This window comes from Sciurus vulgaris (assembly GCF_902686455.1).
Source record: "Sciurus vulgaris genome assembly, chromosome: 3".
Classification (NCBI taxonomy): Eukaryota; Metazoa; Chordata; class Mammalia; order Rodentia; family Sciuridae; genus Sciurus; species Sciurus vulgaris.
Window position 1 is genome coordinate 37,196,387 of NC_136463.1, and position 12,756 is coordinate 37,209,142.

Below are 12,756 nucleotides of genomic sequence, written 5' to 3' on the forward strand. Positions count from 1 at the left end.
GCTTAAATCGATGTCAGTGTTAATAAGGGTGAGGCAAAATTGGCTTGCTGAGATACTCTCTTTTTGGGAGGGTGTGTAGTGTGGACTTTACTAATGGTACATGACAATAGGGTTCCCCTGGCCCTTTCCCTTCTTTAGGGGATCTGGATGGAAACTTGGGAAGAGGGGAAATTCTCAGTGTGTTGGAGAACTGAGTTGGGGGCAGGGATTCCCTAGCAGCTAAGTGCCAGTCTTTCCCTTGTGTTCTTGCTGGGGTGGCTGGTCCAGGGGCTCTTACTCCTTGGAGGTCATGTGGACCGTAAGGTCCAGCACCCTGTTGCTGTAGCCAAATTTTGTAAAAAATATATTTTTTAGTTGTAAATGGACACAATGCCTTTATTTTATTTATGTATTTTTATGTGGTGATGAGGATTGAACCCAGTGCTTCACACATGCTAGGCAAGTGCCCTGTGACTGAACTACAATCCAAGCCCATGTAGCCAAATTTATTGTCATACCAAGAATGAGCTTTACAAAGTGGTCATTGAGAGCAAGGGCAGCCCCAGCATCAAAGGTAGAAGATTAGGTATCAATGTTAAAGTCATGGGAGACAAGCCAGGCCCCTTGAGCAGATCCTCTGATGCCTGCTTTACCACCTTCTTGATGCCACTGCATTATTTGGCAGCTTTTCCAGATTGTCAGTCAGATTAAAGACTGACATATTATGGGTGGGCACACGGAAGACATCCTGGTAAGCTTCCCATTTGGTTCAGGGATGACCTTACTCAAAGCATTGGTAGCTCTGGTAGACACAGGGATGATGTTCTGGGCACCCCAATAGCCATCACACCCCAGTTTCCCAGAGAGGCCACTCATGATCTGAGTGGCAGTGAAGGCATGGGCTGTGGTCATGAGTTCCTCTACAATGCCAATGCTGTTATGGATAACCTTGGTCAGGTGGGCTAAGAAAATGATCTTGAAGGAGTTATCATGCTTCTTACCGTTTACACACATCAAAAACATGGGGGCGGGGCTGGGGAGATAGCTCAGTCAGTAGAGTGCTTGCCTTGTAAGCACAAGGCCCTGGGTTCGATCCCCAGCACCCAACAAAACAAAACAAAACAAAACAAAAAAAAACATGGGGGCATCAACAGAAGGGGCAGAGATGATGACCATTTGGCACTGCCCTTCAAATGAACCCTGGCCTTCTCCAAGTACTGAAGATACCAGTAGACTCCACAACATATTCAGCACCAGCATCACCCCATTTGATGTTGGTGGAATCTCGATCCTGAAAAATGCAGATGGAGTTTCCGTTGATGACAAGCTTCCTGTTCTCAGACTTGACTGTGTCACTGAACTTGTCCTGAGTGGAATCATACTGGAACATGTGGACTATGTAGTTGAGGTCAATCAAGGGTCATTGATGGTGACACTATTCACTTTGTCAGCATTGAAAGCAGCCCTGGAGATCAGGTGCTCAATATGGCCAAATCTGTTCACTCTGCCTACACCATTTTGTTTCAGGGATGCAGCTGGCACTGCACAAGATGTGGTTGCCTGTTGAATGGAGAGGAGCCCAGAGCCCAGATACTCTTGATTAGAACACAAATGAGTCCCACTTTTTAGGCAAGCAATTTGGCAACATCTATCAAAAGGTTTAAAGGTGAGAGCTGGGATGCAATTTCACTTCTGGAAAGTCAGTTTATAGATAGACTTATATATGTAAATAAGGTATTTATTAAAGATATTTATCTAGAATGTTTACTGCAACGATGTAATAAACACTTGAAACAATTTAATGTTCAATAGGTGACTATATAACACAAGCAATTGGCATAATACACATACGGTAAAAAGAGGTAAGGTAGATCTACATGAAAAGCAGTATGATATACAGGTGAGTGAAATAAAGGAACTTTAGATCAGTATACAGACCATGAAAAACATATGTACAAAATATAGGGAGTACAGATGTATATTTTATATGCATGGAAAATATTATGGGTGTAGTCATGAAAACTGGAACAATACACTTATCTCTATGAGAATAGGTGAAGCAGGGAGTGATCTTGTATATGTAAACACTTGTCTACTGTTAGAAATTTTTTGAAATTTGTTTTAGTGGTCAGTGGACCTTTATTTTATTTATTTCTATGTGGTACTGAGACTCGAGTCCAGTGCCTCACACATGCCACGCAAGTGCTCTACCAACTGAGCCACAACTCCAACTCCACAACTCCAGCTTCATACTGATGGAAATTTTTTAAATGAGCATGTGTTATTTGCATAAAAATAGTCTGAAGTTATTGTTATTTTGTGGTACTGGGGATTGAACCCAGGGGCACTCTAACACTGAGCTACATCCCTAGTCCTTTAAAAAAATTTTTTTTTTTTTACAGCATCCCACTAAGTTGTCTCAAACTTGTGATCTTCTGGTTTTAGCCTCCCTAGTAACTGGGATTATAGGTGTATGCCACTGCACCTGGCAACTCAATGTTCTTCAGTGCAAATAAAAATATGAGAATACATCTTCATTATGTGTCACTATAAGGTAAAGTCCATAATATTTGAAAATCAGTTGTCTTATTGTAAAGTCACTTTGACAGTGTTGGCCTTATGTTGCAGCAATCAAGTTATACATAGTTCAGGTGCTGTTCCACATCTCTTTATTGTATTGGCTTCCCTATCTCTAGTTAAGCTTCTTTGGCAAGTACTAAAATGACTGTCCTATTCTTATGTCATTTCTCTGGGAGCACAAACGGAGGAACACTGTCATTTAGGTTGCCCAACTGGAAGTAGAAATTACATAGCAATCTGCCATGCTTTAAATCTTTGTATGGACAACCCTTTCCCAGGCATGTAATTATAGTTAAAGCAATGGTTTCCTAAGTACAACCTAAAGCTTCAAGTGAGGTGGCTGGCCAACTCCTCAATGGATTAAGTGAAACTGAACAAACTAAATGATTAATAGAATTCTTTTCAGCATGACAAGTAGACTTTAGATTTTCTACATCATCAAACTTAAGTACTGCATCAATTTCAAGTTATAGAGGAATGTTTAATATTAGACTTCATGATTCTGTGTAATACAAACCAAAAGGCAGGTTTTGATCCCAGCTTAACATTTAAAATTCCCATCAGATAAAACTACCTGCCTCACTGCCTTTAATAATATGCTTAATTTAATTCAGACAAAGGAGATAAAGTATTTCTTAGTTTGCTATCTCAACTCACAATTTTTAGAAGTATTTAATCCATGATAAATTCTGTGATGGAGTGAAAATTTTTATGGGCCTAGAGGAAGCTAGACCTGAAACTTCAGTATGAAATTTTAAAAGTTCCCATGTGTTTGTACTTCTCTAAATCTTACATTATAAAGTTTTACTCTATTATTTTTTGAATGTTTTGTAATAATTATTGCATGAGATAAATTCCAATATTATTCCCACCTTGCAAGTGGGTGTCACAACAAGAGAAAATAATTTTACTTCACTGTAGATTGAGTAGCTAAACGCCCAAGTCTATCCTTTGTACAGCAAGGTCATTTTTAGGTACTGATTGTTTAGGACAATAATAATGCTTCCAGGACATTGTAACTGAACTCTTGAGGTGTCTTTTCTCTTATTGTTAAACCTTTCCTTTAGATTCACTTCCCATTAAATATGATAATCTAACTCAGCACTCATATTGTGCAGACCGAAGATGACTGAGTTGTTTTGTCTGAAGGCTGTGGGCTGTCTACATCGAACTGATGACCTAGAAATTAAAGGCTCTGAAATACATTCCCAACCCTCTGATTCATGGCCTTTCAGCAATGCAACTAATCTCAGGTCTTAAAATTAACTGCCTCACAGTAAACTGGAAAGGGCAGCGCTGTGACTAATGCCACGCTGTTGATCTGGTCTGCCAGGAAAGGTGAGTAGAGAAACAGAATATTACCTTCTTTCCCTGGCAGGGCATTTAATAAACTGTTGGCCCTTTTGCTGGTCCTAAATTACCTGAGTCAAATCTAATCCAAATGGTTATTTCTCAGTGTTGTTTCCTATCCAGAAGCTTTGTAATAGTCCCTTGTATTTATCTATCACGTTTTGTTTATGCATTCACGACACTTTCGTTGTTTTACACTCCCGTTTTCACCTCTTGGCTATCTGGCATGATGCTGCCATAAACATGGGTGCAGATTCCCTTCTCTGAATTCTTTGGGGTGTTTAAAGTGGAACTGTTGAATCATATGGTAAATCTGGTAAAGTTCGACATACAAGATGAGCCTGGGAATTGCCAAGTGAAATAAGCTAGTCACAAAAGGTGAAATATAGTTCCATTTTTAAGAAACACTCGAGCAGTCACATTAATAGAGACAAAGGAGAATGATGTCCATGAACTTTGTGTGGGGGGAGATGGAGAATTGTTTGTTCAGGAAAATAGAATTTTCAGTTCTGCGAAATGAAAAGGCCCAGAGATGGATGAAGTTAATGGCTGCACGATGTTAATATCACTGAATTCACACTTAAAATGATTAAAATGGAAAATTGTTATTTATATTTTACCATAGTAATAATAATAAAAAAGCAAGTCACTCCACCCTGGAACTGCCACACTTTTGGAGGAGGGCGACTCCAAAAGTCTGGCAGAGCGGTTCCCAAAGCACAAGGGGAAGGCTCGGAGCCCAGAACCAGGGGTGGGGGACCCGCGCTTGATCTGCGGATGTAAAAGGAAAGCTCGAGGCAGCTGGGGAGGCGAGATACATGAAAAGGAAGGCGCTCTCCACTTCGTTACAAGATTTGCTTTCCTTAGGGATCTCCCTCTGGGAATGAGTTCTTTCGTCACAAGAAAGCCTTGACTCTTCTTTCCTTTCCCAACTTCCAGTCAAAAATCCCCTAAGCGTTAGGAGTTCTTCGCCTGCCCACTCGTCTCTGATGAACCACACCCCTCAGACCCCCGTTCCCGAAGATTCCTCTCGTCTTCCACAGTGAGTCGCAGCCGAAGCCGCATCAACAGACACAGCTCGAGCCTAAGAGCCCACAACGCGAGGGCCACAGGGGCAGTCCTCGAGCGCCCCGGAAGTCACCTCCCTCCCTCCGGCGGAGGGGCCCCCCCGCGGGTCTCGCGGTCTGGGATTGGCGGGAAGACGATGATGCGTTACGTGCGGTGGTGCGGCCCCGCCCCTGCGCTTCTGCGCGCGGTTAGCGTGGGGCGGGGCGGAGTGTGGCCCCGGGCGGCCATTACCCGGAACAATCCCCGGCCTCGGGTCAGGTGACCCTCGGCGGGGCTGGCGGGAGGGGGGCCGAGGGGAGGGAAGAGGGCGTGAAGAGGGAAAGGAAGGGAGGAGAGAGGAGAAGGGCGGAGTAGGAGGGAGGGGAAGGGGGCGGGGTGGGATCGGGTCACGTGATTCGGCATGGAGGCGGTGGCGGCGGCCGGGAGGAGCCGCTGGGGCAGTAGCCGCACTTGTTAGTGTTGGGGGAGGAGGGGGCCGGGGGACGCCGACACCGTCACCCCGGGACGCCTAGGAGAAGGCGGGAGGGGGGTGGGGGCGAGAGTAGGCTCCGACCCCCGGCCGAGGGGATGAAGGGAGCATGGGCGCCAAGGAGTCACGGATCGGATTCCTCAGCTACGAGGAGGCTCTGAGGAGAGGTGAGGGGGGAGGGGTCTGGGCGAGCTGCCGGGGAGGCCGGCGACGGGCTGCCCCGGGGGTGGGTGACCAGAGAAGGGAGAGGAGGTTGAGGGCGTGGAGCGCCTGAGGTGGAAGGCAGAGGAGGCCAGCGGTGGGGAGTGTTCTGGGGGAGAGAGGTCGGCTGGGAAGCTGTGTTTGGGAATTGGGACCGTATGGAAGGGGCGAAGCTTTCCCGAAGAGAGGGGTATCCAGGGCTTGCAGGGCAATGCCTGTGCTTACTGGTGGCGTTGTTAATCCTGGCTGTGTCCAGGGAAGTCCTCCTCTAGCCTCTTCTTGGGTAGCTCCAGCCCTTGAAGCCCCTTCATCCTTCACTGCCATTTTTTTCATATCACTCCTTTATAAAAACCTCCAGCAACATCCTAAGCTCCAGCTTTGGCTGGAGGGGAGACTCGAGGCGGCTGCAAAGCGCTCTTTGCTGCTAGAACTCCCTTCCTATTGGAGAGTCTGCTTTTTTCCAAGGGCCTTTGCCAGTCTCTTGAGAACTATGGCCATCCACTCCTGCCACCTCTCACCCTTGAGCGGCTGACTTTGATAAGAAGGACCTGAAATGAAGTTGTATTTGAGGTGAGATGACACCGGACAGCTGGTGTTGCCACAAGACCTTGTCTTAGGTTTCCTCTCCTCAAACGTTTGAGTATGGGTTTTTTTACTGTACTTGATTCCCAGTCTAATCCCCCCACCCACTAAATGGCATTCGGAAATCCAGCATTGTGATACTGTGGTATAGCTCCCTTTAGACACTGGCCTTGCTGCCAGTCTTGGCCTGCTGCTATTGGCTCTGATACACAGTATGTTGTTAACAGCCCCAACCCCCTACCACTTACTCTGATACCGCTGTCCAAGATCATCGCTAAAGCACACGCTCACTAGAAGTGTCTATTGCACGGTTTATGACCGGAATGTGACAATTTTTCATGACTGGGATTTGAGCGTATGTATGCATGTGTGCTTGTATTTCTTTTCGATGTTTAATGGATTTTCTTGGTAAGAAGTGAACATTAAGCAGATTAGGTACTAGGTATTATTATTGTTAACAGGTTTCTAAGTCAAGAAACCGGCCATGCTCCAGGTGGTTTTAGTAGCTAAGGATACAAAATGAAAATTAGATTAAAATGCAATCAAAATTAGAATTTGGGAGTGAACTCTTGTGTATATATAGGAAAAAGAGAGATAAATTCAGTGGACCATTATAAAATAATATGATACAGAATTATAGATGTATTGTTTGTGAACTTAACACAATAACAAAAAATATGCCTTTTGTATCTTTTTCCCCCTGCAGAACAGTATAATGATTGTTCTTAAGCACAATCTCACTTGAACTTTTTTTTTTTCCCTGCCTCAATATGAGAAATATTCCAAATTCTTGATGTGTTTCCAGCTCTAGTAGGCTAGTCATTTCCGGGATGGTGTTGAGCCTGACAGGTCTGGCCTCAATTAGGCAATGGCTTACATGGCATGAAAGAGGACATCAGTCAAACTGTTTTACAGCTTTAAGGTTCAGAAGTGTTTCTAAAGTTTGAGGGTGTGAATGTGTGAATGCCATTGATGTACCTGGCATTAAGAAATTCTAAAATTAACTTTTACCCAACTCTAGCCTGCTTGATTATCTACAACTAATATTTTTAAGTATAAACAAAGTTAGTGATGCATTCTAAACATTCTAAACCTATTTGAGGTTTTTGTTTAATTTATTATGAAATCTCCTCGTTGAATTTATTATTATTTTTGTACCAGAGATTGAACTCGGACACTCGACCACTGAGCCACATCCCCAGCCCTATTTTGTATTTTATTTAGAGAAAGGGTCTCACAGAGTTGCTTAGTGCCTTGCTTTTGCTGAGGCTGGCTTTGAACTTGCCATCCTCCTGCCTCACCCTCCAGAGCTGCTGGGATTACAGGTGTGAATTTTAAAACATGTATTTGAAAAAATTGATTTTTAAAACTTTATTTGTAAAGATTGAATTTTTTTTTTTATCAGTTTTGCTACAGAGGAAAAGTAAAGCAAAAAAGAGGAGCAAGTTGATAAAGTAGCATTTCTTCTTCTCCTTCCCCCCCCAGTTCTGAACTCAGGGACTTGTCCATGTTAGGCAAGAGCTATATGCCTGTCCTTTTTTATTTAAGTTTGGGACAGGGTCTTGCTCAGTTGTCCAGGCTGATTCAGAACTTTCTCTCCTGCCTCATCCTCTGAAGTAGCTGGGATTACAGGCATACACCACCTGGGTGGGCTACAAAGTAGCATTTCTAAAAGTAAACCAGGAGCTTTTTTTTTTTTTTTTTTTAAAGTGGGTAACTTTTAAATATGGTGCAGTTTACTCAAGTAAGTGTCAGACTTTAACATAGAATTTCTTTCAGAAAGTTTACAGAAAGAGTTTATAGAACTTTTGTTTTATTTTGAGATCCTGAACTGAAGGATCCTCTTGCCTCAGCCTCCCAAGCAGCTTCCTGCTACCACTCTCAACTTATTGGGCTTTTTTTTTTTTTTTTTATTGTAAACAAATGGGATACATGTTGTTTCTCTGTACATGGCGTAAAGGCATACCATTTGTGTAATCATAAATTTACATAGAGTAATATTGTTTGATTCATTCTGTTATTTTTCCCTTCCCCCCACCCCTCCCACCCCTCTTTACCCTCTATACAGTACTTCCTTCCTCCATACTTGCCCCCCTCCCTAACCCTAACTCTAACCCTAACCTTATTGGGCTTTTGATGAAACCGAAAAAGATCTGATAACCTTTTATTGGCACTTGAATAACCTACATAAGTACTAAAACCTGCATCAGTTAGTTTTATTTGCATGTTTATAGTGTATAAGGTGAATGTGTCAGGAAGTAGGATTTGTTGAATTTATTACTCTAATGTGTGTTATATGAATCGTTGTACAAGTAAAAAATGAGCTTGATGAAACTACTGAAATATTTGTCCCTTTGGCTTTAACTAAATGAGTACTATTGCTTGTCCATAATTAGGTAACATTAAAAAGATAGTCCAGTAAGTATTATCACAAACAAACATGGAATCGCAGGCAGTTTATCTTGCAAAGTGGAATGTTGGAAATGAAGTGTTAATGACAGATAACACTTAACTGGACCTCAGTGAAAGGACGCCTAGTGACTCATTTACATTTGAGAAGCTCTAGACATTAGGAAGATTGGATTTGCAACCTATTTTGGGTAGACTATATGTCAGTTACATAAACCTTAATGGGTTGTCTGAAAGTATACCTTTAAACATTTTTAGGGAGATGTATAATTGGTAGCTTTTTATTTTGGGTTCATATCTTTCTTAAATATCTTGAGAGCATAAGGAAAGACTCGACTTTTGTTTAGAGTGCTTGTGTTTTCTAGAAAAGTATACCTGTTATATTTCATGGATGCAGAGAATTTAGCAGCTATGTTCATCTCCTTTCTCTTATTGCATCTGTTTTTAGCTCTTTTTTTTGGTGGGGTAGGGGGAGTGTACTGGGTCTTGAACTCAGGACCTCAAGTGCCCTGCCACTGAACTACTTCCCCAACCCTCTTTTAAAAATTTTAGTTTGAGCTAGGGTCTTGCTGGTTTGCCAAGGCTGACCTCAAACTTGGGATTCTCCTACTTCAACCTCCCAAGTACCTGGGAGTACCAGATTGTGCCATTGTGCCTGGTTTATAGCATGTATATTTATTTTTCAGTACTGGGTATAGAACCCAGGGATACATCACCACTGAACTACATGTCATCCCCCCCATACCCCTTCCCATTTTTTTGAGATAGGATCTTACTAAATTGCCCAACCTGTCCTTGAATTTTTGATCCTCCTGGCTAGCTTGTGTATTCTTAAAAACTTATTCTAAGTTCTTGGAACATAACATTCAAAAATGTTGTGCTGGGTACAGTGGTACAGAACTGTAATCCCAGTGACTTGGGGAGGTTGAGGCAGGAGGATTGCAAGTTTGAGGCCAACCTCAGCAAATGCAAGAACCTATCTCAAAGGTGAGTTGCAGTTAGTTTAGCATTTCAGAACTCAAACTTTAAAAATCTCTATTTTCTCCTTCTTTTTATCCTTCTGGAAACAAATGTGTGAGTGTGTGTGTGTGTGTGTGTGTGTGTGCATGCACGCGCGCTGACTGAATTAAAATGGTTCTAGACTTTTTAGTTGCGATAATAAAAATATAGTGGATACATTTTTTCTAATCCCCTTAATTAGAATTTGGCACTTAGGTTGCACTAAGTAGTAGAATAATATTTTTATTGTTCCTTTGCTCATTCATTCAGCAAATTTTTACTGAGCTCTGGTTATGAATTGGGCCCAGAGGAAACTGATAAATAAGACCCTTTCTCTAGGATCATATATCCTAGGTCAGTGATATCCACTGATGTGTATATACCTCAAGGTATATGTGAGACTCTCCATAAGGAGTGGTAATAAAATTTTAGAACTTTGGTTTGAAGTTCTAATTTGAGTATGTTTAATAATGTACACAAGCTATTTAAAAGTAGTATATATGCATGTCATTTATAAATGATTAACATATGGTATATTAAGTGCCTCAGTGCTTTAGATGGAAATGCTATGGGAATGCAGAGTTATGTTTGGGTGTCTGTCTTGGAAGTACCCCTAGTGCTACACTCATATCATAATATGTGCTCAAAAATTGCATGTTAATCTAATTTCCTAGTCTCTTATAGGTTGTTGTATTTTCTGGTAGAAAAATTATTTTGCTAATTCACCAATCCAAAGACACATTAAAACATTAACTCTCTAAGATTTTGTTCACCAAGTTTCTGATTATTAACATTGTAATTTCCTTAGCTTTACTACACTTAACTGTGATGTGATGTTAGTTAGTTTAGCATAGTATATCATTCTATAAATGAAAATTGAGGACTGGGATTGTGGCTCAGTGGTAGAGCACTTGCCTAGCATGTGTGAGGCACTGGATTTGATTCTGAGCACCACATAAAAATAAATAAATAAAATAAAGGTCTATCAACATCTAAAAAAAATTAAAAAAAAGAAAACCGAGTTTCACAGCACTATTTATTCTGTCATTAAGCCTTTTATTTTCCTTCATGTGAGTTTATTAAATTCACCAGTAACTCTCTTAACATTTAGAATAGATCCTGGCCTGTTCTTATTATTTGTAAAGGAGAAGACTGGGGCATTTTAAAATTGGTCTGTGCTCATATGTAAGTTATGTAGATGCTGTTCTTCAAAATCTCCAGTTTTTACATTTGGAATGTCAGTGACAAATACACCGGTGAACACTGGTTTCGGGTGGATGAGCAGGATGAGGTGACATCACTTGCTGTTTAGTCTCACTTACCAAACTGGACAGCTTTTGTTTTTGTTGTTCATTGTCTGTCTTTGTGGTTAATGAGACTTTACAGTGGCAGCCTTCAGGGTTGCTTTCTGTAAAGATGTGCAATTTAGAGTTGGAATTGTGATGAACCCGTAGCCAGATATTTTCACAGGAGGAGAAAAGGGAAGATTTTTGACACTTGATTATATGCCTAGGTCACAGGAAAAGTTAGGGAAGTGATTATTATTTCTGTGACTATAGAAAATCTGCTGTTTTTTGAGCAGTAGAAATTAAGGTTGACAGTTTGGATTAGAAGTTTTAATGTTAAACAGCTGCTGTGGCGGATTTTATTAATTAAAAGTTAGTTTTCTGGTAGTGGTACTGAAAAGACAAGCATGGGACTGACAGTTATTTTCATACTAATCCAGGAAGCATAACTTCTCTTTACAGGTCTTATTTATGTTTCTGCTTTTGCATTTTGGGCCTCATGATATTTGTGTTTAAATTGAGATATTTTATCTCCTTTTTGCATGCCAGTAAGTTCTCTTGTTTCTCATATTTAATCATGAGCTCATGGAGGTAAGTGATGGATAATTAATTATCAACTAAAAAATGCCTGAAAAAATTGTGTTTTTGAGAATATACTATTATAGTTAGAAACTCATCTATTCTGAGACCTATCCAAAGATGACTTGTATTCAAAGCCTTCTCTTTTTTTTTTTTTTTTTTTTTTTTTTTGGGTGCTGGGGATCTAACCCAGGGTCTTGTGCTTACAAGGCAAGCATTCTGCCGACTGAGCTATCTCCCTAGCCCCCTCAAAGCCTTCTCTTACCACACCTCTTTATTAGGAATTTAATACTCATTAACCCAAGAGTCTTTATTTTAGGAAAGTTCATCACTATCTTTTGAAAGAAGTTCAGGAAAATTGATATTTTAAAACCTTTCTATAATGTGTTTCTTGATATTGGACTGAATTAAAAGCACAGCTATACTAAAATGAGGTTTTACAGAGGAAGTTCTCTTTCATTTCTATAAAGAAGTTAGGTTGTCTAAGAATCTTACCCCTTTGGAAAAAGCTTTGTAACATTCACTGTGGGTTGTTTTTTGGTAATGATATATGAGAGATTCTGTAGATATTCCTTTATGAAAAGGATTCTTCTATCAAGATAGGACTCTGTTAGTCTTATCTATGACAGTAAATGGCACCACTATTCCAACCTAGTTGCTTAAGCCAAAAATTGGGAGACCTTCTCAGTTTCTTATTGTCTGACCTAGTTCCTTGTCTCCACTTTGAATTTGTCACCAGATCCTATTACTTTGGGGGCCAGTCTTTTAACTTCTGCTGCTCATCTTCACTGCTTCCCCTCCAGTTCTAGCTGCTGTCATCTCTTGCTAAGACCATATAGTGGGTTCATAGTTTCACATTGTAGTATACTCTTAAAATCCAAATCAGATCTTTTATTCCTTCCTTTAAAGCTTACTGTTTATGTTAAGGAGAAAATATAGTCCTTATAGTGGTCTACAAGGTCTAAATTACTTGGTTCCTGCTTAAAATTCCAACCTCAAGCATAGTAATTTCCCTATTGTCTTCTTTATACTAGCCACCATTAGCTTTCTTTTTCTTTTTGGAACATAATTGTGGCTTTCCACCTTTGCATTTGCTGCTTTCAGCTTGGAAAGACTAGATTTTCACATGTCTAGCTTATTTACCAGCTTAAATGCCTTGAAGAGGTCTTGCTTTATCATCTTATATAAAGTGGTATTCTGTCACTCTTGTAATATTCTGCATAGTTTGTTTATAACCTTTCTATGCATTTTTTG

The 12,756-nt window shown here is 40.8% G+C and overlaps 1 protein-coding gene and 1 long non-coding RNA gene across 4 annotated transcripts in view; one reads left to right on the forward strand and one right to left on the reverse strand.

Moving 5' to 3' along the window:
- The first annotated feature begins 5,457 nt into the window (after positions 1 to 5,457).
- Positions 5,458 to 12,756, forward strand: part of USP32 (ubiquitin specific peptidase 32) — a 190,808-nt gene continuing 183,509 nt past the window's right edge. For both annotated transcript variants that reach the window (XM_079131344.1, XM_079131345.1), the window contains exon 1: positions 5,458 to 5,613. In XM_079131344.1, the coding sequence (XP_078987470.1) occupies positions 5,556 to 5,613 (58 nt within the window). In that variant the 5' untranslated portion in view covers positions 5,458 to 5,555. The remainder of the gene's footprint in view (positions 5,614 to 12,756) is intronic.
- The window catches only part of LOC306656379, a 95,065-nt gene continuing 90,019 nt past the window's right edge, over positions 7,711 to 12,756 (reverse strand). The window contains exons 2-3 of one of the 2 annotated variants that reach the window (XR_013762496.1): positions 8,351 to 9,538; positions 7,711 to 8,114 (exon numbers count right to left, since the gene is read on the reverse strand). This is a non-coding gene — a long non-coding RNA (uncharacterized lncRNA). Of the gene's footprint in view, positions 8,115 to 8,350; positions 9,552 to 12,756 lie in introns of those variants that run through there. The other variant, XR_013762497.1, reaches the window with a different exon arrangement.